Source organism: Apis florea, unplaced genomic scaffold, assembly GCF_048593485.1.
Source record: "Apis florea isolate Af1SG1 unplaced genomic scaffold, ASM4859348v1 contig_2897_pilon, whole genome shotgun sequence".
Classification (NCBI taxonomy): domain Eukaryota; kingdom Metazoa; phylum Arthropoda; class Insecta; order Hymenoptera; family Apidae; genus Apis; species Apis florea.
In genome coordinates this window covers 1,780-23,073 of record NW_028256665.1, presented here as the reverse complement: position 1 = coordinate 23,073, position 21,294 = coordinate 1,780, and the positions used below count along the sequence as shown (strand labels likewise).

General features: G+C 28.5%; 1 protein-coding gene across 1 annotated transcript in view; it reads left to right on the top strand.

Moving 5' to 3' along the window:
- The window catches only part of barc (RRM1_TatSF1_like and RRM2_TatSF1_like domain-containing protein barc), a 31,760-nt gene extending 14,242 nt beyond the window's left edge, over positions 1-17,518 (top strand). The window contains exons 4-7 of the mRNA XM_003697332.3: positions 8,556-8,725; positions 14,324-14,510; positions 16,294-16,430; positions 16,960-17,518. Coding sequence (XP_003697380.1) covers positions 8,556-8,725; positions 14,324-14,510; positions 16,294-16,430; positions 16,960-17,260 — 795 coding nt within the window. The 3' untranslated portion in view covers positions 17,261-17,518. The remainder of the gene's footprint in view (positions 1-8,555; positions 8,726-14,323; positions 14,511-16,293; positions 16,431-16,959) is intronic.
- Positions 17,519-21,294: the final 3,776 nt, after the last annotated feature.

Genomic DNA, 21,294 nt, shown 5'->3' with positions numbered 1-21,294 from the left:
ATTAACCTCGAAATTCTTGGAATAAGTTGTCCGAAAGCATTTCTTCAAGCGTGGAAGAGTAACGGCATCAAAAGATTCCGTTCCGGATTCCGCCAATATCGCACATCGAATAGATAGGTCTGTTAAACGTCTGTCCAATTGGCACGCGACCATTTTTATCAATATCTCTCTGATTTATTATAAAATTTAATTTATCGTCTTCTAAGTCATTTCGTCATGTTTCCTCAAATTTTTTAATCGCATAGAAATCATCTTACTTTCACATGTATACGTATACGACGCTTTCGTTTTGCGTTGAAAGTGAATTTTCATTGGATTGCATTGAAAATAATACCGTATAATTTTATTACCGCATCATTTATTTTGGAAAAATTTAAAATTTGCCAATGTCTATGATATGTTTATGATTATTTTCATATTTTCTTTTAATTCTTATATCCCATTGTTATCAAATATTTATTTTAAGTCAAACGTACGATTTAAAAATCTAAGTACGTCACAATAAAGAAAGTTATCAATTAAATGTTAAACATTTGTATCCGTAAACCGTGCACGATGATTTAAACGTGAATTTATTCGTAAAAAGATACTATGTAAGATACTAAAAGAGTACGTATAAACGGATAAATTTAATAAATATCTTTGATGGGATAATATGGATCTGATCGGAACACAACAATCTTTATTAATTTGTTTTAGGATTTTTTCTTCATAAATATATATTTTAAAAAAATGCGATATTTTAATCGAATTTATATAGAAAAAAATAATTGATCGAAAGAACAATTATTTTTATTTGTTGAACATCAAAAATCCTGTCATCGAAGCAAAATTAAAAACGTTATTGTTTCGTTATATACGTATTTGTATCATTATTCTCAATGAATTGGAGGTGGGAGAGGAGGAAGGGAGGGGAAAACATTTTTAACAAACATGTCAAAATGGCCTCTATATATGGCTAAGAAATTATTGAAGAGTTCGAGTTTCAAAGGGCGTTTCGAACAGCGCACCGTTTAAAACTTCGAAAATCGTTACACGTTCGACTCGGTTTTCTCGCGATCGTTTTATTTTGTAAAACGAAACCATGAAATTCTTAGTTTTTTTTTCTTTTTCCAAAGAATTCTGTCACGCTCCATTTAATCTATACGACGAATGCGCTCACGATGATAAGATGTAGTATAAGACATTTTGTTATAATTGGATTAATACGATTTTGTCGCGTTTAAATACATTATTTGAGAAAGAACTTATTCATTATGATCAAAATCTCGAGTGATATATATGAATCGTATCCATAGATAAGTATCAATTTTTAACATTATCTTTAGAAAAAAATGAAATTTTTTTGAGAGGAGAATTCATATTGTTATTATATTATTACGATTCAAAATTGATTACAATCTTGTTTAAAATTTTAATCTTTGAAAATATCTTCTTTTTTATTCAAATTTTCCAATTAATTATTTTCTTAGAAAGAAATTTTGCAAAGTGTTCCCGATGATATTGGCCAATGCAAACGAAGCCATCTCGTACGGTTAGCCGTGAATAAATTTACGAATAAGTACTTTCCTGGATGACTCAGACGACACGCGAAGAATATACAAGTTTTCTCTGTTGGCTGCGGCTCTGTTCGCCACCACGATTATTCAGATGTTGCGTTATACCGTCATCGCCTCTTTTTCCTTCACGTCGCGTTTAACCAGCCCAATGAGATCCGGCCGAGGTCGGCGATGAATTCAGGGCAGACCGAGAGTATCGCGCGATTTCATCCGCAGTGCTGTTTCGTTGAAATTTTTATCATGATTGTCGCTCTCTCTCTCTCTCTCTCTCTCTCTCTCTCTCTCTCTCTCCCTCTCCCTCTCCTCTCCTCTCCTCTCCTCTCCTCTCCTCTCCTCTCCCCTTCTTTTTCTCTTCTCTCTCTCTCCGTGTACCCAAATCTCAGGTAAAAAAAGATGATATTTCGTCGACGCTCAAAATTTATTTTGCCGCTTTTTCAAACCAAAAAACGTTTTTCCACGACCATCTTTTAATACCACTTCCTCTTCGATCGTTCTCCGATCGTTCGGTATATTGATTAAATAACGTGATAAATTTTTGAACTTTGACAAGTTTTTTTTTTTACAGGTATTTTTATTACGTAACATTATTTAGGCCTTTGCACATGTGTAGCAATTTATGTTTATGGAAATTGTGTTTCATCACACATATGTGTGATATTTAATACATTGATTTATTTCATTTTACGTTTTTATTAATAATTAATAATGGAATATTTATATTTCGAAAGTTTAGTAAACGTAAATTATGAAGCGAATTATTAGCATTTCGAATCCGTAGTTCGATTTCAAGTTAAAGTCGCTATATATAATACAATATACTGTTGTATCCTATCGGAAGCTATTCTGCCTGCAATTTCATCGTCACATTTTCATTGCAATTTTTTGATTACTATTTATCTATTTATTGTTATTGAAATGATTTTTAGAAAATACTTCTATATATAAGCTGGTCTTTGAATCAAGTTTCTTCTTTTTTTTTTTTCAATGGTTTGCTTTACGTTTGTTCGTTCATCGTCGATTAATCCTCGCGCCGTTTTCCTTTCCACACGACGTGTTTTTCGTGATACGAGCGCTAATCAAAAGATCAATTATTAATCTATCAAGATTAAAAATTACTACATAAATGCTTTCTTTTACATGTCTGATCTGAGTTCAGAGAAAATTTAGTAAAAATATAATACGATTAGTATCGGAGAAATACTCAAGAGGGAAACAAATCAGGCTCGTTTCGCGTATTCGAGTCGCTAATCGAGATATGCCTGGATGCGAGGAATCCATTTCTTTTTAACTAATCGATTCGTACGCATAGTTGCTAATGGAATATCTTATCACGGTTGCGGTATCATACCGATATTGACCACGGATAATATATAATGTAATCTAAATGAATCTAGATTGGCATTACGTCTTCTCTTTTCGATACTGATAGCTAACGAAATTATGTATCTAGATTATTGATTTTCCATTCGAAATGTTTGAAATAACATTATTATTAATTATCTTCTTATTAATTAATCCAGAAATAGTAATAATAATATTAATAAAAATAAATGTTTCTCGTTTATCAATATCGAATCGTTTGATTTCTCTGGATTTATAAGGCAGCCATAATTGCACTATATTATTTTTTTCGTAAAATTAATCACTATTGAATATAGAGAATTATTGCGAGAAGTTTGTCCATCGTCGATACAAGCTTTTCTTCCCGCCAATGCACTTAAACGGAATATCGATTGTATATAAACGTGTTCGAATAAATTATTAAATGAACGTTACAACATCGCGAAATTACTGTTCTTTAATACGTTTCAAATGTACGTATTAAATAGATAGACTATTAATAGACTATTTTTAATAATCATTTTTAATAATCGTGCCATATGGTAACTTTGATGGTATTTCTTCTTCTTTTTCTTTCAACGCGATGCGACACGATTTTTCAATACTTTGAAAAGTATTTGAATAGTATTTCGAAAAATACACATTTTGAAAAATTTACTCGGCCAAAAGACAAACTAAAATTATGCATAAACATATACACGTATTCATACGTGTTATATGTTTAGCAAGAATTTATATTGATCCATCACACGCTATGCAGATTTGAAAATTCTTCGCGGCGCTATGTTTGGAGTAATCCGTAAAACTTACATGATTTTCCTATTTTCTTTCGTATAAGAATCTAGAGAAACTAGCTAGCTACACCGTTACTTCCCTTGCACCGTTATATCGTATCTCTCTTTCTCGTTTCTTCTTCCTTTTTTATTCTTTTTATCAACTATGGATTCCCTTTGTCTTTTCGGTTGACATCGAAACGGTAGTTCAGTGACTCGATTTAGAGATGTTATTTATGGATATGGTCGTAGTATTTTTAAGAAGAGACTCGTTCCATTCGTTGTTGGATATATGAGATTATTTTATCGCGTTTCAGAGTTTCGATGTTTCGTTTAATTTAATCATAGATATTTATTATTTAGATTGCATTAACATAACTGTGAATAATAAGCGAAAGAATTTATAGAAAAATCTGAAAGTCTGTTATGAAAATTAATCGTAAACATCCGAGTTTTAAAACTTTCTTCAAGATACAAATATTTATTTCGCGAAATATCACAGATATCTCGTTTATTCTTTACCGAATAGTAATCGGTAATTTTAAGAATCGTAAATTTGTAACAGAAGCGTTATAAATGTTTTCGTGTTATTTTTTCCACGGAAAAACGAAATCGCGTTTATCATTCGGAATAACGTTAAACGATAACGAAATGCGCAAACATGTATAGAATTTCTGATGAAAAGTACAGCTTCAAAGAGTATGATGTTCGAGATATCGATTTGATAGCGGATACTAAAATTTTGCAAATAGCACAGGCATGCAATCCTGATTGGCGTAAAATTCGAACGCTTCGTTATTTCAATCTAAAATAACTAACGTTCAATGCGCATTCAAATTTCTGTTTTTTTTTTTTTTTTTTTTTTTTATTGTTTCATGCTCTTTTTGTGAGTTTACGTACAACTTTACGCAAAAACAAAAGAACGGAAAAATTTGCACATAAGGAAGGATAAATATTAATAAATCAGATATTGTGTTATTTTTGAATGAAATTCGAATAAATCTTTTTCATTTAAATAGTAATTAATCAAATAGTAGAGAAAGAAATAATATTAATAATTTATAATTCTTTGTCGTTTTTTCTTTCTTTTTTAATATTTTTGTTTCTTCTTTAATGTATGAAAAGATTCTAATGTGATCTCTGTCCTCGATCGATGTTTTTTGATGGGAATTAAATAATATGTTTCACAATGGCAGGCAAAGCGTATTATTATTTCAAAATAAAAAATGCTTTTCTCATGATTTGCATACAATACGGGACAATTTGAGAAGCGAACGTTATTGGTAATGACGAAGATTTATTTAAATTTAAAGGATATTCGATAAATTTCATTGATATCTGATTACCTCGTCGAAATTCAACGAGTCGAAATTCACAGATCGATTTGGTTATTAATCATCGATACAGATCTTAAATTAATTTTAATGAATTATTGCAAAAAAAAAAAAGAAAAATATAATGGAAGGAAAATAAATTTGAAATGATATTAGAATACATGACGATATATTATACTTTTGTCGTATTTATTTATTATATTCGTACTTTTATCATATCGTACATTTATTGGAAAAGTGAAGCAATTTAAAAATTACCTTCTTAAAGGGAACGACAGTTTTAATCGATATAAGGATGCGTACGAATATTATACAAAATATCAGATTTAATGTTTACAAATTCATTTAGAGGATATTCTATAAATAAAAATATTACAATTGTTTTTTCTATACCAATATATATATATATAAGGATAACATCTTATTTTTATTATATTTTATCGAATGCAATATCAAAGTATACTATTAATTTTAACATTCTTCTATCAGGCTAATGGTTATATAAATTATTTATTTACAAATATCCATAATTGGAACGAATTCGAATTTTTAAAAAAAATGTAAATGCATATATCTTTTTATCTATCGATTCGATACCAATTTTGATCATAGTGTAACAATCATCGTTATAAATCTCTTTATAAGGATGTTCCTCTTTCGGACAATCAATCTCTGTTGGAACCCTAAAAATAGAAGTATGTTTAATTAGATGATATTTCAACGCTCGAACTACGACACAAGTAATACGGGAATGAAGAATGGTGCACATAAAACGAGCATATTGGTGTCCCGTCGTGAGTATGGAACGTATACGCGTAAACGGACACGATTTGTGCCCGTTTAGGCGAGGTGAAAGCGAAATGTTCGAAGTGGGAAATGGAAATACGAATGTCCTCGTGAAAGGAACGAAGCAAGATCATCCTCGAAGCAAAAAGACGTGCGTAGGTTCATTCAGCCAGACGAGTTCTCCCGATTTTTGCCTGTCGGCACTTGTATTATTCCTCGCTGTTGTTCGTCATCACGTGGGTGGAAATACGACGATAAAACGACGAAGTGGGTGGATGGGGGTGGGATATATATATATATATTATTTTTATATTATCTTTATTTATTGAAATTTTTATCTTTTAAAATTCTCTTTAATCCTTGTTAGACATCATAATATTATTGTTATTTTCCAACCATTTCATAAATGATTATCATTAACGAGCATGATTCTATGCAAAATAAATTCTATGCATTGTTTCCAAATATCGAAGATAGTCTCTAAAAAATATTATCGTAGATAATAATTCTTCAATTATGATGTTGTAATAAAAATCATTTTTCTTTATTAACAATATTATTGTATTTTAAATATTTATACGTTTCAAATAATTATTTGTTGTAAATTTGTTTATATAGAATAATACACAATACAATAGATAATAAATGATAATATCTAATATAATCGGTTATAAAATTAAAAGATCGCTAAAATTAACATGGTTGAATTGGATTTTTTCAAATTCCTCTTACACTGAAAAATACAAAGACTTTAGATTTTAAAATTAGTAAATTAGATTTAGATTTAAAAAATACAAAAAGAAAGAAATACGCATCACTTGTAAATTTTAAACATTTTTATTAGCCGAATAATGTGAAAAAATATTTTTCTATTTTTCATTGTTACCGGATATGTTCCGGTATCGTTACATCATCGTTCAACTTGGCACCAGTAAATTTACCTATGTATTTCCGTTACCGTTTAATCATTCATTCGAAATTATTCGTTTACCACGCCTATGTATTTCCGTTACCATTTTTTTTTTTTTTTTTTTTTAATGAGGAGAAACTGGATAACAACACCAAAACGGATGAATAAAATAAAAACATTTTATTCAAAATTAAGGTTAAGATAATTTTATACGTTAATCGTACTTATCTCTGATTCTACGTAAATTTGACTATATAAAATTCCTTCAAATGATTTTTACCAACAAACGATTCTCGTACGCTTTGTTTCGTGAAAGATATGAAATCACGGTTAAAAGTATTTCGATACTACTTTGATCGAACATTGAAACTGGCACGTAGTTTGAAAATAAATCTGACAGAACTACCGGTTCTATCCATTCTGCTGGAATGGAGCCGGAATTTCCTATTTTTAGTATTAATATCTATCCTATATTTTTGTATAACTCAAGTTATACATCTGTGATTATGCATCAATTCGATTTTGTTTCATTGCAAAATAGGTATAATTTTTTTGATACAATCATGTAAACATTGAACGACTACATTTTTTTATTATACTTTTTATAAGAGAATAAAATATATATCACTCATTTATTAAAATATATGGCAATAGATATAATAATATATAACGATTTTCTTCATCTTTCGACGAAGGCACATTTGAAATTGTTTTACGATTTCGATATCTGCATACATTTCAATTATTTTTCTCGCAACTTTTCTGTCTGAGAAAAATGAAAAAAAAAAAATAAAAAAAAAATTATCTCTTTTAACTTAAACGCAGTATTTCTTATTTTTATTCTTATTATTATTATTAGAACAAGGATAAGAAATGTCAAACAAAAAAAAAGGAAACGGAAACGATGAAAAACGAATCATATTTGCAATTTTCTTTTTTAATATTTAGCCATCTTTTTTAATTTTTATTTCAAAAGATAATGTTGTAAAGAGAAAAAATATTATTCCAAATTAGGAGAGTTTTTTTCAAGTTTTTTTATTTGTCTTTTATCAAGATTTAAAATTAAAAGCATTTGTAGACGACTTGCAGACGATATCCGCACATATTCCCAAGCGATAAACTGTTAAACGTGATTGATAATATTTTACAGTGGGCGTTAATTGTCGATGGTACACTCCTTACTAAAACTGCGCGAACTATTCCCGACTATTATCGTGAAAATCTGAATTATATAAAAATCAACGTCAATTTATTTGTTCATGGACGAATCGAGGGCGAATCAATGACATACATATCATATAAATGATGATGATATTAAAATGGCCTTGCATTTATTTTTCCTTTATAATACTGAGTTAGTATTCTCGTTAAAAGAAACGAAATAATTTTAATAGGATGAGTAATGAAATAATTTGAATAATAAAAAATGAAATGAAATAAATCAAAATTTTAAATAATTAATAATTGATCGAATAAATATGAAAGAATGGAAAATATGATAGAATAGAAGATACGAAAAGAAATGTAAAATCAAAAGAAAAAATTGTATCATAAAATAATATAGAACGGAAGGAATTTAGAAGTTAGAATTTAGAATTTAGATAGAATAAATTAAGACATATTTGTTATAAATATTTATAAATGGGAAATAAAATGAATATTTAAATAAAATTTGAATAAGTTTGCCAATTAGTAGTTTCCTAAAATACGTAATTTTCTTTTCTATTTAATCTTTTAAATAGAAACTTGTAGTCATTTATGTTATACTACGCCTTCCTCGCGATGTATCTCCTGCGTTTGATTAATCTTTACGATTTTTTTTTTTCATTTTTTTACTTTTTTTTTTATTCAGGTCGAATCGGTGGATTTGGCATTAAAGATCTTGGATAAATCGCAAATCAGGGGTAAAACGTTGTCTGTTCAGAGGGCAAAGTTTCAAATGAAAGGAGACGCGTACGACCCAGCCTTGAAACCGAAACGGAAAAAAAAGGATAAGGAACGACAAAAAAAGTTGCAAGAAAAGTAAGTCGCATACAGTAGATATTTCATTTTTAGAATTTCTTTCTTTTTTTTTACTTATTGTAGATGGATAGTTAATCGTAAGGTAATCGTAAGATAGGATCAAGGTAAGGCTTTTTTTAACTAAATTGCTTTATTTTTCTTTATTTTATTATTCTTTTCTTCTCGAATAATAATGAAAATAAGACAAAATGCAAAAAATGTAAATTTTATCTCTATCTTTAATATGTTAATAATGAAATTATCGCAGTTGAAATATATATACATATATTATCTGCATAGTATACGTGTATTATCTACGTATTCGGTTCGATTTCGGTTTAGTTATTTAATTATTTTAATTAAATTCTAAATTCTTAAAAAAACAAATTAATTTCATAGATTTCTATTTATGTTTTATCAGAAAAAGATGCAAACCTAAGATTATTTTAAAAGTATAGTATACTAAAATAAAAAGTATTAAAATAACCGTTTGCGTGAAATATATATATTATATTTTTAATTTTAATTTCAATTTAAAGGGATATTAAATATATTTAAATATATCCAGTGATTTAAAATATATCACAATCGTATTTATCAGAATTTTATTATTATTCTTTATATTTTCTTCGTTGTACAAAAAACCTTGAAGAATTATGTATACTTATCATATATAAATTCAGTGATTTCACAATTACTAAGCGTAGAAAGAAATGTCAAGTCGGTTTTTTCAATATTTTTCAATATGAAAAATTCACAATATTGATTTCGTTCCAAATAATTTCATCTTAAAATCGCATCTTATCCGATTAGTATATTTCGAGCGTTTCTTTTCATTCATGTCTATCTTCATTCATCTTATCTTGTTGGCAGCTGTTTCAGAATTCATTCCAATACCGTACAACGCACGTTACCTCTCAATCTTCTAGGAATCAATATACATATAATAATTTCATCTTTATGCTAGTTAGTCTCTAGTTATATTATATACTACTATATAGTCTCTAGGTATATTATATACTACTATTCACATATCTTTTTCTCGTCAAGGCTTGATTTAAGCGAACGAAGCACAAAAATTCAAATATCGTGTGCAACTAAATTTTTCTCTTACGAAACAACAAGTTGGTAGAAAAAAATTGACGTATATTTCAGAAATTATATCAAATTTGAATATGGTATGCTGTTTGTTTCCAAAATTGTACCATTCAATCATAAGTGACTACAAGTTATTTCGACGTATAGGAAGGCATAAAATTACAGTCCAACAATATCAATCGAGAAATAATTTCGATCTATGGAATATTAATTAAAATTATCATAGCTTTTCCATAGTTTCGGAAATCATAAATTCCAAGATCTCAATTCGCGTAAAATCGTTGATCCATCAACGAATTAAATTTCGTTATTATTAAAATTTATCAGTATTCACATATCCATTCACGAATACGGAATTATTGACAATGTATTTGTCAATAGTCACAAAAGTCGTATTCACGAAATCACAATATCGCATTTCATGGATTTTTATCAATCAACAATGTTCACGAATGTGAAAATAATAATATCTATAAGTTTCATAAACAACGTAATATGTAAGTATTCATTTTGATTATGAAACGAAATTACACGAGTTTCGCATGATATGTATAATAATGAGTCATTTTCAGTGTCATTAAAGCTCGATATTGTATTAAAATTTCAAATATTTGATCGAAAATTTCGAAAATATTGATCGATCGATATATTTTCCAATCGATATTATAAAATAATATAAATCAAATAAGATATAATATGTAAATAAAATAAGAATAAATCAAAAATAAAAATATGCATCAAAATAATATTCTATACGATTAATTATTTTACATAGATATTATACGAAACATTATAAATAATAAACACAAAGCTAAAAAGTACATAAAAACGTTCCAATATTTATTTCTCTAGAATTTCTAAGTTTTATTATTAATTCCTGGAATTAGGAATTATTAGTTCTTAATATTAAAATTATAACAATTCTAAATTCTGAATTTCTAAACTTTTATAACGTATATTTTCTCTTTTTATCCTTTCAAAATTGAAATTTCTTCTTTACATATATATATATATTTATATACGCGTATAGAAAATTATAAAATGTATTCGAAACGAACGAATAAAATCATTTCCCTTCTCCGTTCATCTCTGTGCTCGAGGTTGTGGAATGGAATCGAACGATCGGCAGAGGTGAACTTGATCACGTTCCATAAACCGGATATCACAGAGGCTCGAGATAATAGGGCCAGACTGTTTGGCGTTGGTGAATTCCCGTAAAAGCAGCTGCGCGGCTCAATTACTCACGCGCCATGATGTTAGTATATCGTTCTTGCATCCAGATCACTTTCTTACACATGTCCATTCAATGAGCAAGAAGAAACGATTCTTTTCTCATCTCGTAATCCAGACATACGCGATACTGCCTTACCATGCATCATAACTTTGTTTCTTTTTTTTTTCTTTGCCAACGCGATGATCAATAACGATCTTCCGTTCTTCATGTTCTCCAAGGAAATATAGAGAAAATATATAATCGAGCTTTTCTAAGTATTTGAAAGTTCTTGAAATTTTTGATATATAAGTTTTCAATTTTAATCTTTTCACGTAAAATTGAATAATTTTTTAGGAATTAATATCAAAATTCGCGTAGAATTTTTTTTTTAATAGAGACGAAGATATCCATCTGTGATATAGAGATAATAAATGTTTCACGTAATACAATATAATTTTTTCCTCGGTTTTCTTTTTTAACGAATAAAAAGGAAGAAATTGTTAAATGCACGTCGCATGGATTTGTTTTAAAGGAGATATTTTGAAATCTTTTGAAATATCATACAAATTTTGTCACACTTTTGTTTTGGTAGAAATTACAATGTTTTTGGAAATAAATGGAGATTTTTCAATTGATTTGTAATAATCTGAAACATGAAAAAAACATGAAAAATATTACGAAATTGTTGTTACGAACTTGTTTTTTTCTCCAATATCTCATTTTGTTATGGAAGAAGTGGAAAATGATAAAATGATAGATAATTTATAAAATTTATATTGAAAATTTTTAAATCATTTAGTATCGTAAATCAATTAATCGTTCCAATTGATCTCTCTCTCTCTCTCCTCCTCCTCCTCCTCCTCCTCCTCCTCCTCCTCCTCCTCCTCTCTCTTCCTCTCTCTCTTTTTCTATCCCGTTCCCTATTCCAGTTGAAATAGTTTCGCGTTTGAAAATTTCGCGGTTAAGATCGGCATAGATTCTAAAATCTGTGAATATATTTAAATAGAGGGTCCTTATCCGTAGTTCTATCCACTGATAGTGTTCGTAATCATCAGTTAGTCGAGTGTTTGCCGTCTTCATTGGTGCGCACGAGGTATCCGCTTAAGGACGAGAGTTCGATGCCCTGAACTTTGCGAAAACCAGTTATTTACGAACGAACTTGAGGTCCATCTCGACTGTTCCTTACCGGAAGTCTCAGCTCTAACGGTCTTTTCGTGTTCAAATCGGTTTCTATTTGTCTATGTCGTTTTCCTATTCGAATAATTTTCTCTCATGGCCTCGATATCGATCAATCAATTTTCTTTCATGGCTTTCATCAATTTCATAACGATTCCTATGTTTTCAACGATACCACGTATCTTTATAGATTTGTTTTTTCCATCGAATTATTGAGTTTCTATACATATCCTATACATGATTCGTATTTCAATTTTTTATACGATTTCATATTCGAAATCAATAGAAAGAAACGTAATCATTTTTCATTTATGAGATTTTATTTCGCTACTCTTATTTTTACTTTTTTCTTGTAAAAAAAAAAAAAAAATTTGGAGATGTTGAATTGAACGAAAGAAAAAATTAGTTAAAAATAAATTTAATTCGTTCGATGATTCCTATCGAAAATTGCTTTATCATTGCTCTTGTTATGTAATATTTATACAATAAGAAATTAAAAAATATATATATATAAAAATCTTTTTAACCTAAAAATGCCGTAAAAATATATATATTAAGTATGTAGAAATATATTAAGATTATTTAATATATTCGATAGTATTATTATCGATAGTAGGACATTATTTCTGGCTTACGTCATTTAGGTCATCAACATGACGTATACCTGTTATTTTGCAACAAAAATAACAATTGAAAATAAAATTTTTATTTTTCTAATTTTTTCCCGCAAATATTACTTGCGATAAGTGAATATTATACAACAAGAAAAACTGTAAAATACTATAAAGTAAATAACTTTCGGATATAATAAATCCAATGCTGTAATTTTCTATTCGACGAGTATCCTTTTAATCCAATTTTAACGATTCTTATTACTCGTATATATGTACATATAAATTTCTATATGTATTTATTTTATCGATATAATTTTATACATAAAAAATTACGTAATACTTTTAATTAATAAATGATTAATAAACTGATTACGCATACAAACAAACTTCGATAAACTTTCGATAAATATTGACCGATACCTTGATAAATTTATTTTCTTTTCTAATTAAATCAGCTTGCGAATTTTATCAATCATGACGTTGTAAATGAAGCATTTGATCTATATGCATTATTGTTGATATACAATTGTCGATTTCATACTTGTTTAATTATAAAATAAATATTATTACGCGATATATACTACATGCATCATAATTCATTCAATCATATACGAATTTAAATAATTAAAGAAACATTTTTTGATTCGTATTAGATATATTTTTTATATATATATATATTATATATATTTTTACTATATATAAAATTGAAACCGACTTGACGATATTTATTTCTTGTAAAAAATCATTGCAATTTCTAGTCTACGTCTATTTGCAAATTACAAAAGACCACACGTGCCATTTACTCTTATATCATACCGTATATATTTTTAGTCTTTGTATATAAATAATAAATTTGATTATCTCGTTACGCTCATGCAAATTTACGTTTGAAATTTTACATCTTTACTTTAAATGCAAATTTCATTTTTTATATTTTCTCGCTTAATTGAAAGACTCTTGCAATATACCTATATATGTATATAAAATATAATTTGAATGCAAGTAACAAACACAATTTACAAAAATTAATTCGTTTACACGCGTAAAATCTTTTTAAACGCGAAACAGAAATAATTTTTAAATAATTATAACAAATTACGGTTGAAGCGTAACACGAAGGTATAAAATTGGAAAATTAAAAATTATCAACAATATATATATCGTAATTTATACGAAGTTTATTGATTTATGTCTTCAATTTGTATGATATAATATAAAACTAATGTAACGTAAAATCAATAAAATCTAAAATTCTAGTATATATATATGTATACATATATTTTTAATTTATAAAAATTTTACGAATTTTTACCTAAGTTTATTTATTTATTTATTAAATAATGAAAAAAAGAATTTTTAATCCACAGATAATACGATAAATATAATTTAAAATATATATAAAAAATATATATGACAAAAAATAAATAAAAGATTTAAATTTTTCTATAAATATACGCACAAAAAAATATTCAATTACTTATAAATTTCTATTATTTATCTTTATTATTTTTGTCACAGATTATTCGATTGGAGGCCTGAACGTGCACCAGGAGAACCGTCGAAACACGAAAGAGTAGTAATTATAAAAAATCTATTCTCTCCGGAAGACTTTGACAAAGAGGTATCCTTACTGCTCGAATATCAACAGGACATCAGATCCGAATGTTTGAAATGCGGTGACGTTCGGAAAGTTGTTATTTACGATGTAAGTACATCTAATACGATCGTTTTTATTAGATTATTCTCGGAAAAATAGATGCACCCAAATATTAGATCATTTTATATACGAGTCCGTATCAACGTATTATTTTTAATTCTAATAAAATAAGAATAATAAGAATGAAATTAAATTATATCTATATATTTCGATCTAATAATATTACTTTGTAAAAAATTTTCTTATCTCAATGATTTTTTAATAAACTGTTTCACGTAATAAATTTATTTTATCTATCATGCTTTTAATAATTAATGAAATATTAATGAATTCACGAATATCTATAAAAAATCGATCATTAAAGCATCAATTTAGATCGATTATTAAAGCATTCTGTGTCGCTTAGATCATCACCGTCTAATGAAGTAATGCCACGTAATATTTTATAACTGTATATATGTACTTACAATCCGTGTATGTGCGCTGTACAATCGAATCGTTTTGTCTATAGATTTCTCTAATGACCCATGCAAAATGGAACAGATCTTTCTTCTTTCAATATCGGATACCTTGAATCAATATCGAATATTTTTCATCTTTTATATCAAAGTAATTATTATTTACTTCGCGTATCGGACCAATGTACAATAATAATATTGGCAATAATTAATAGATTTAAGAAAATTGTAATAAATGGCGATCGATAAAAATGTGATCAAATTTAAATAAATCAGAGGTTGAAAATTTAATTTTTCTTATATGAAAAGAAAAGGAATAATCTCGTAAAATAAAATTTCTTTCGTTTAATTCATTTTTAGAAAGATATCATGTTTTTTAAAAAATTATAAATTTAAAATCGTAATTTTTTTTTTTTTTTGTTACACATGGAATCATATAAATACATAATTTCGCAAAATTATTCCATTTTAATTTTTTAATAGTTTATATTTTTATACACGCTTCGATAATGCGCCGAAACAATGACAATCGCAAAAAATTCACGGATATTCTTCCGAAAAAAATAATCTAATCTTTTAAATTTAACAACAAAACATTCATAATCGATACGTTTCGCGAAATCATTCAATGTCAAAGTAAGTTTTATTCTTTAGCTCGAATAAGAATGAAACTTGGTTAAAAATGTAAAAAATGTAACAAAAAAAAAAAAAAAAAAAAGGATTATCAAAGCCGTCAAGTATTTTTGTTCGCTTGCATATCCCCATCCAACGAAGCGTGTAACGTGACATCGAAACAATAGATCATAAATTTTTTCGTTGAGCTCTTTCAAACGTTTGAGCTCTCAATTTCTCTTCGTGTTTCGGTAGTTGTTATTTTATACGATCTTTATCGTATCGATAAACGAAACACGAACGAAAGTCGAGTTTCGTATTCGTTGTCGATCCAAGGTACCGATAAACGACTTCGTGCTTTGCGCGATCCATCCTTGTTATCTATTCAAATTATTCGAAACCTTCGAATATGTAAGTTAAGTTAAAATTATTATTACATTTGTTAAACTTTTGTTCGAAATTAATCGAACTAATCGCTCTTCGAATAATCCCGATTGGCTTGGTCATTCACAATTGAACGGGTATTATTCGAAAGTAACTTTATTCGAAATTTTAACCGGTTTTTTCAACTCATTTTTCGTTTTATGGTTTCGCGTAACATATAATTTTGAACTGAAAAAACGAAATTCTTCGTGCAAATCAAAACATAATAGTTTTTTTTTTTTTTATATAGAAAAAAATATTGCACGGATTAATATTTAATCGTTATAAAAGGAAATTTTCTTGAATTCAAAAACGATTTTTACATTATACGTTTGCAGAGACATCCGGAAGGTGTTGCACAGGTAACATTTCGGGAACCAGCAGAAGCACAGGCTTGTATTCAATTATTAAACGGTCGTTGGTTCAGCCAAAGGAAAATATCGGCTGAAATCTGGGATGGTAAAACGAAATACAAGTGAGTTTGGTTATTCTCTCATTTTTCGTAGTCATTGTCTTTATCCACTGACATAAAACTTTATTTAACGTCAGTTCATTATCCGTCGAGGCTTGCTTTTTATTATTACGTAACATTATTACATAGCATACATATCGCATGAATTAAAAAAATAGCGATTTAATCGTATCTCGCGTTCATGATGATAAAAAGAAAATATTTCTTATCTTCGTTTCAAGCGGAAAAACGATTTTAGCAAATATTTTGAATATTTTATTATTTAAATAATTTAGTAATTTTAATATTTAAGATAACATTTATCACTTAATGATCATAATATCATCATATCATTAGAAAATTATAAAAAAATATACAAATTACATAATTAACAAGAAATAATAATTAATCTTTATTAATCTTAATTTTTTTCGTTTAAGAATTTACAAAAAATCGGTAGGACAACGAATCGATAAATTATAACAGAGTAGATACAAAGACGAACGATGAAAACGTAACATTTTCCAAATCGATTTTTTTTTTTCTTTTTTAGAATTCTAGAAACAGATGCGGAAACGGAAGCTCGAATCGCTAAATGGGACAAATATCTGGAAAGCGAAGAGGAAAAGAAGGAAGAGGAAATTGCGAAAAACAAGATACGAAAGGAGTCGAAACAAGACGAAAGACCCGTAATTAGAGAGAAAACGGGGTTAACTGAAACAATAGCGAAGACATTGGAAAAATCGGAAACGACGCAACTCACGAATATAGCGAAATACGCGAAGACGTTGGAAAATACAAAACGAAGCGAAATATCATTAAATTCGCAGGAAGCAATAAAAAATATCGAATAGATGTAATAAAAATTCTATCGAGAGATACGCATTCACGAACCGATCGCGGGAAAAGCACATGCTTTGTACGAAACACATAATTAAGAGTAACATCGATGATCGTGATCAGCGAGAAGTATTAGAACAGTCGATAACTTTTGATCAAGTAACTCGTAATTCATCGTTGAACATTCAAATATTATATTATATCAAATGTATAAATTGGAAATCACGTTCTCGTTACTCAAAAGAAATAAAGGAAAATAATTTTCCCCGTAATTTTTCTTTCACTTTTTTTTTCTCACCTTTTCAATTTCGCTTCTTATTATTTTGCGTTTTCAACGATTTACTTTACAATCGATATTTACGAGATACAATACGTCTTTAAAATAATTATCTTCTTACAATCGCAAGTAAATTTTATACAAGTCGTTTAAATTGGAAATATTTTTTTAATATATTTAAATTACCAATACTTAATAAAAAATACTTAATAACATATATATATATATAACATTACAAGCAGAGATGATTCCTAGAACGAACAAACGAATTTTATAATCTTAAAAGTGAGATACGTATTTAAAAAGTATCGCAGGATCGTACGAGAAAAATTTCTGAAAATCTGTTACGCTCTATTCGATTAAAATTTCGAAGATGATTTCTCGTTTCGTCAATATAGTTTTCAACTCGATCGTTATTTAATTTTTTAACGTCGAAAGCACGTTGTTCGTTTCGTAACAAATTTCTATCTAGAATTATAGAATTCCATTATCGGGAACAAGAAATAAACGATCGTTAGTGCAAGAGCTGCCGTCAATCATTATAAATTGAAAAACTCGATCAAGAATATTGGTTTCTTTTTTTTTTATTTTTTTTATTTTATTCCTTTCTAATACTCGTAATAAAAATGCGTTACGTGCAACGAAAAAAAAATAAGAGAGAAAACGCACGGAGGTATCAAAAATGGAAGATGAAATCTGAAAATAAAATCTAAACAAATGTAAAAAAAAAAAAAAAGAAAAAACAAAAAAAAAGCGAAATAAAAATTTCTCAAACAAAGTATCAAACTATTTTATCCATTAACAATCTATTTATTTACATTACTTTGTTTAACATTTTTTAAGATTATGCATATATTCGATTCAAAATCGCATATTTTTTTTTTATTATTTCTCTCTTCTACGATGCTTTTCCTACGAAGAACTTTGAAACAAATTGAAATATTATAAGCATTACAAACATTACAAACATTTTGCCAATTCTAAAAGCTCTTTTTCTTTTTTCATATTCCTTGGTAAAAATTATTTCGTCTCTAAATCGCGTTTACCTAAAAAAATAGAATTTATCGATTCATAAGCTAAACGTCGAAGAAAAACAACGTACGATCGGAACCTAACCCGACGAGCAAATTAAAACGGCGAGTTTCGCGCAATCGCGTATGACAAGTACTTTTTACGGGATAAATCGAATCATCGAACGCGTAAAAATAATAATATTAAAAAAAAATAATAAATTCGTCTAAAACAAGAAGAAAGAATTTATCATGGAAAAAGATGATTTTTAATCGATGAAACCGTTTAAAACGCGTTACAGAAAGAAGAGAATATTAAAGTCAACGCTTAATTTTTTTTTTTTTTATAATAGAAAACTTATTTAACCTTTACATTAAACAGAAAAATAAATGGATCAAACGTTGGAATATTTTCTCAATGTTAAATTTCGTTCTTTATTTTATGGTATTTATACGGGATGAATATTAAATTTTCTCACTTATCGATTTACGATTTATCGACTTATAATTACGTTTTTATATTTTATTTATTTAACAATCACTCGTATTTTAAGATTTTATTACATGATACAGCGACAAAATGTTTCGGGGAACAGAAGGAATACGTCCGTTCCGCTCCGTATTCGAAAAACGACTACGTTCAATCGATACGTATACAATAACAATCGACGCGACACCGCGCCGCGATTCACGTTCGCTATAATAATTCGTAGGAATATTAATATTTATTTCATTTTATTAGTACATCAATCATTATCACGGTGGTTCTTTTTTTATTTTTTTTTTTTTTTTTTACGTTACGTCTATAGATTTTTATAGATCATTAATTTTAACATTTCTTTTTTTTTTTTCATTTTTCGAATAGTTTAATTTAATTTTCTTTCTTTTTTTTTCATTATTAATCGACGAGATTGATAAAAGGATATTTTTTCTTTATCTTTTCTTTTAATTTAATCATTTTTTTTTTTGAATTATCGTTTAAATCATCAGTATCGTAACTCCATTTATTCGTGAAAATTTAGTTACGCTTCTTTTTTGGTAAAGATATGTTTTATATATTTTGGAGAAATTTATCGTTTCTTTTTTTTATTATTCGTGGCGCTTTAATAGTTGGAACGACGAAACGAAATAATTGGAATCGGTATAATTTTTTTTATTATTATATTTTCGTTGGTATCTTTGATTTTCGTTCGATCGGTAGAATTTGGAACGATTTGTTCTTCTTGACAGAAAAATTGTTACGTATCGGAACACGGACGAAGTAAAAGAAAGAATAAAATGGAAAATAGGATAAAAATTAAATTTGTTATAAAAGAGATATCGAAAAATAGATGAAATTGGAAGAAAATAGTGAATAGGCGACGAAGAAACGACGCAAGAATAGTCCTCGAATGGATTTTACGGGTTAGTACGGAGTTTCTTCTTTTTTCTTTTTTTTAAATAAAAATGTTTTTTTTTTCCGGCGATGGAACGACGAAAACGATCCGGAAAAATGAAAAAAAATTTTCATAAGAATATTCCGGAGAAACTTAAAAAGCCAAAAATTAGAAACTCTCGTTAGAGGGGCTGTGGCTAAGTCGGAACGCTGCTTCTTCCGCACGCGAAGAACTCGGGTTCGAGACTCGTTCTCGAAACTCGAGTTTTTTCGCGCGCGACGGACAACTTCTAAACTTGCCACGAGGGAATGACCCTCGGTGTCTTTCTCCCGCTCTAAGGACTTGGGAAGTCACTCTCCGGTCTAGGGGGTTTTTCACCCAGGAGACCACTCTCTCCGGTCCGGGGGGTGTCCCCCGGGCCGGACTCGAATTTTGGAGGAGACGCTGGCGGAGGTTAGACGGGGAGGGTTATATCGGGTCTCTCTTACCTGCTTTTGCTCCCGGGTACAGGGCCACGGGCCGTGGCTCTACTCGCGGCTCGACGTTAGCTAAATGGCGCGGAAAGGTATCGAGTGTCTTCCGGTAATAGGAGAAGAAGCTCCGTCGGCAGGAATCAAAGAAAGCAAGAGAGGAAAGAGAAAAGGAATAGGATCTTTGTTTTTTCGATATTAACAAAATATAAGTTTAAAACGGGGAAAAGAGAAAGAGAATATAATAATTATGGTGTGCATAGAGATGGAATGGAAATTTGTAATTTTAATACGTCACAGAACATAAAGTCGACCGAAATTTTATCGATAATTTTAAGATCGAACACTGGCAGCAGTATCACGATTTCACGATACGTACAATTAGGTACGATTAAGAATTAAAATATATGGATTCAGTTAAATTCGCATATTTTATTTATCGTTTATCATCGCGTAACGAAAGAACATGAGAATTAAAGGAAAGAAAAGAAGATTTAAGAATTACGGTTAATAAGAAGGAGAGATAAGTTTTAAACGGAAATTAAAATTAAAGAAAATTTATTAGGAGAATATTTAAAGGAAACAGTGGAAGAAAAAGAAAAGGATTGGTAATTGGAATATTTAATGGAAGATAGGAAGAAGAATGGAATTTAGAAGATAACGATTCCGTCTAGGATATTTATTTTATTTAAAATGAAAAAAAATTGATTACCGGAAGAATGAAATATTAAAGGTAATTTTTTCTACTTTTGGAGGGTAGAACGAAAGTGGACAAGTGGCGCGATCTATATTAACGGGGTTTATAAAAAAGATAGATGGCACTGATCGTATATTAATTCGTATTATACGGGAAAGAATTATTAACTAATAAAACGCAAAAAAAAAAAATTGGAAATGGAATAAAAGAAGGAAGGA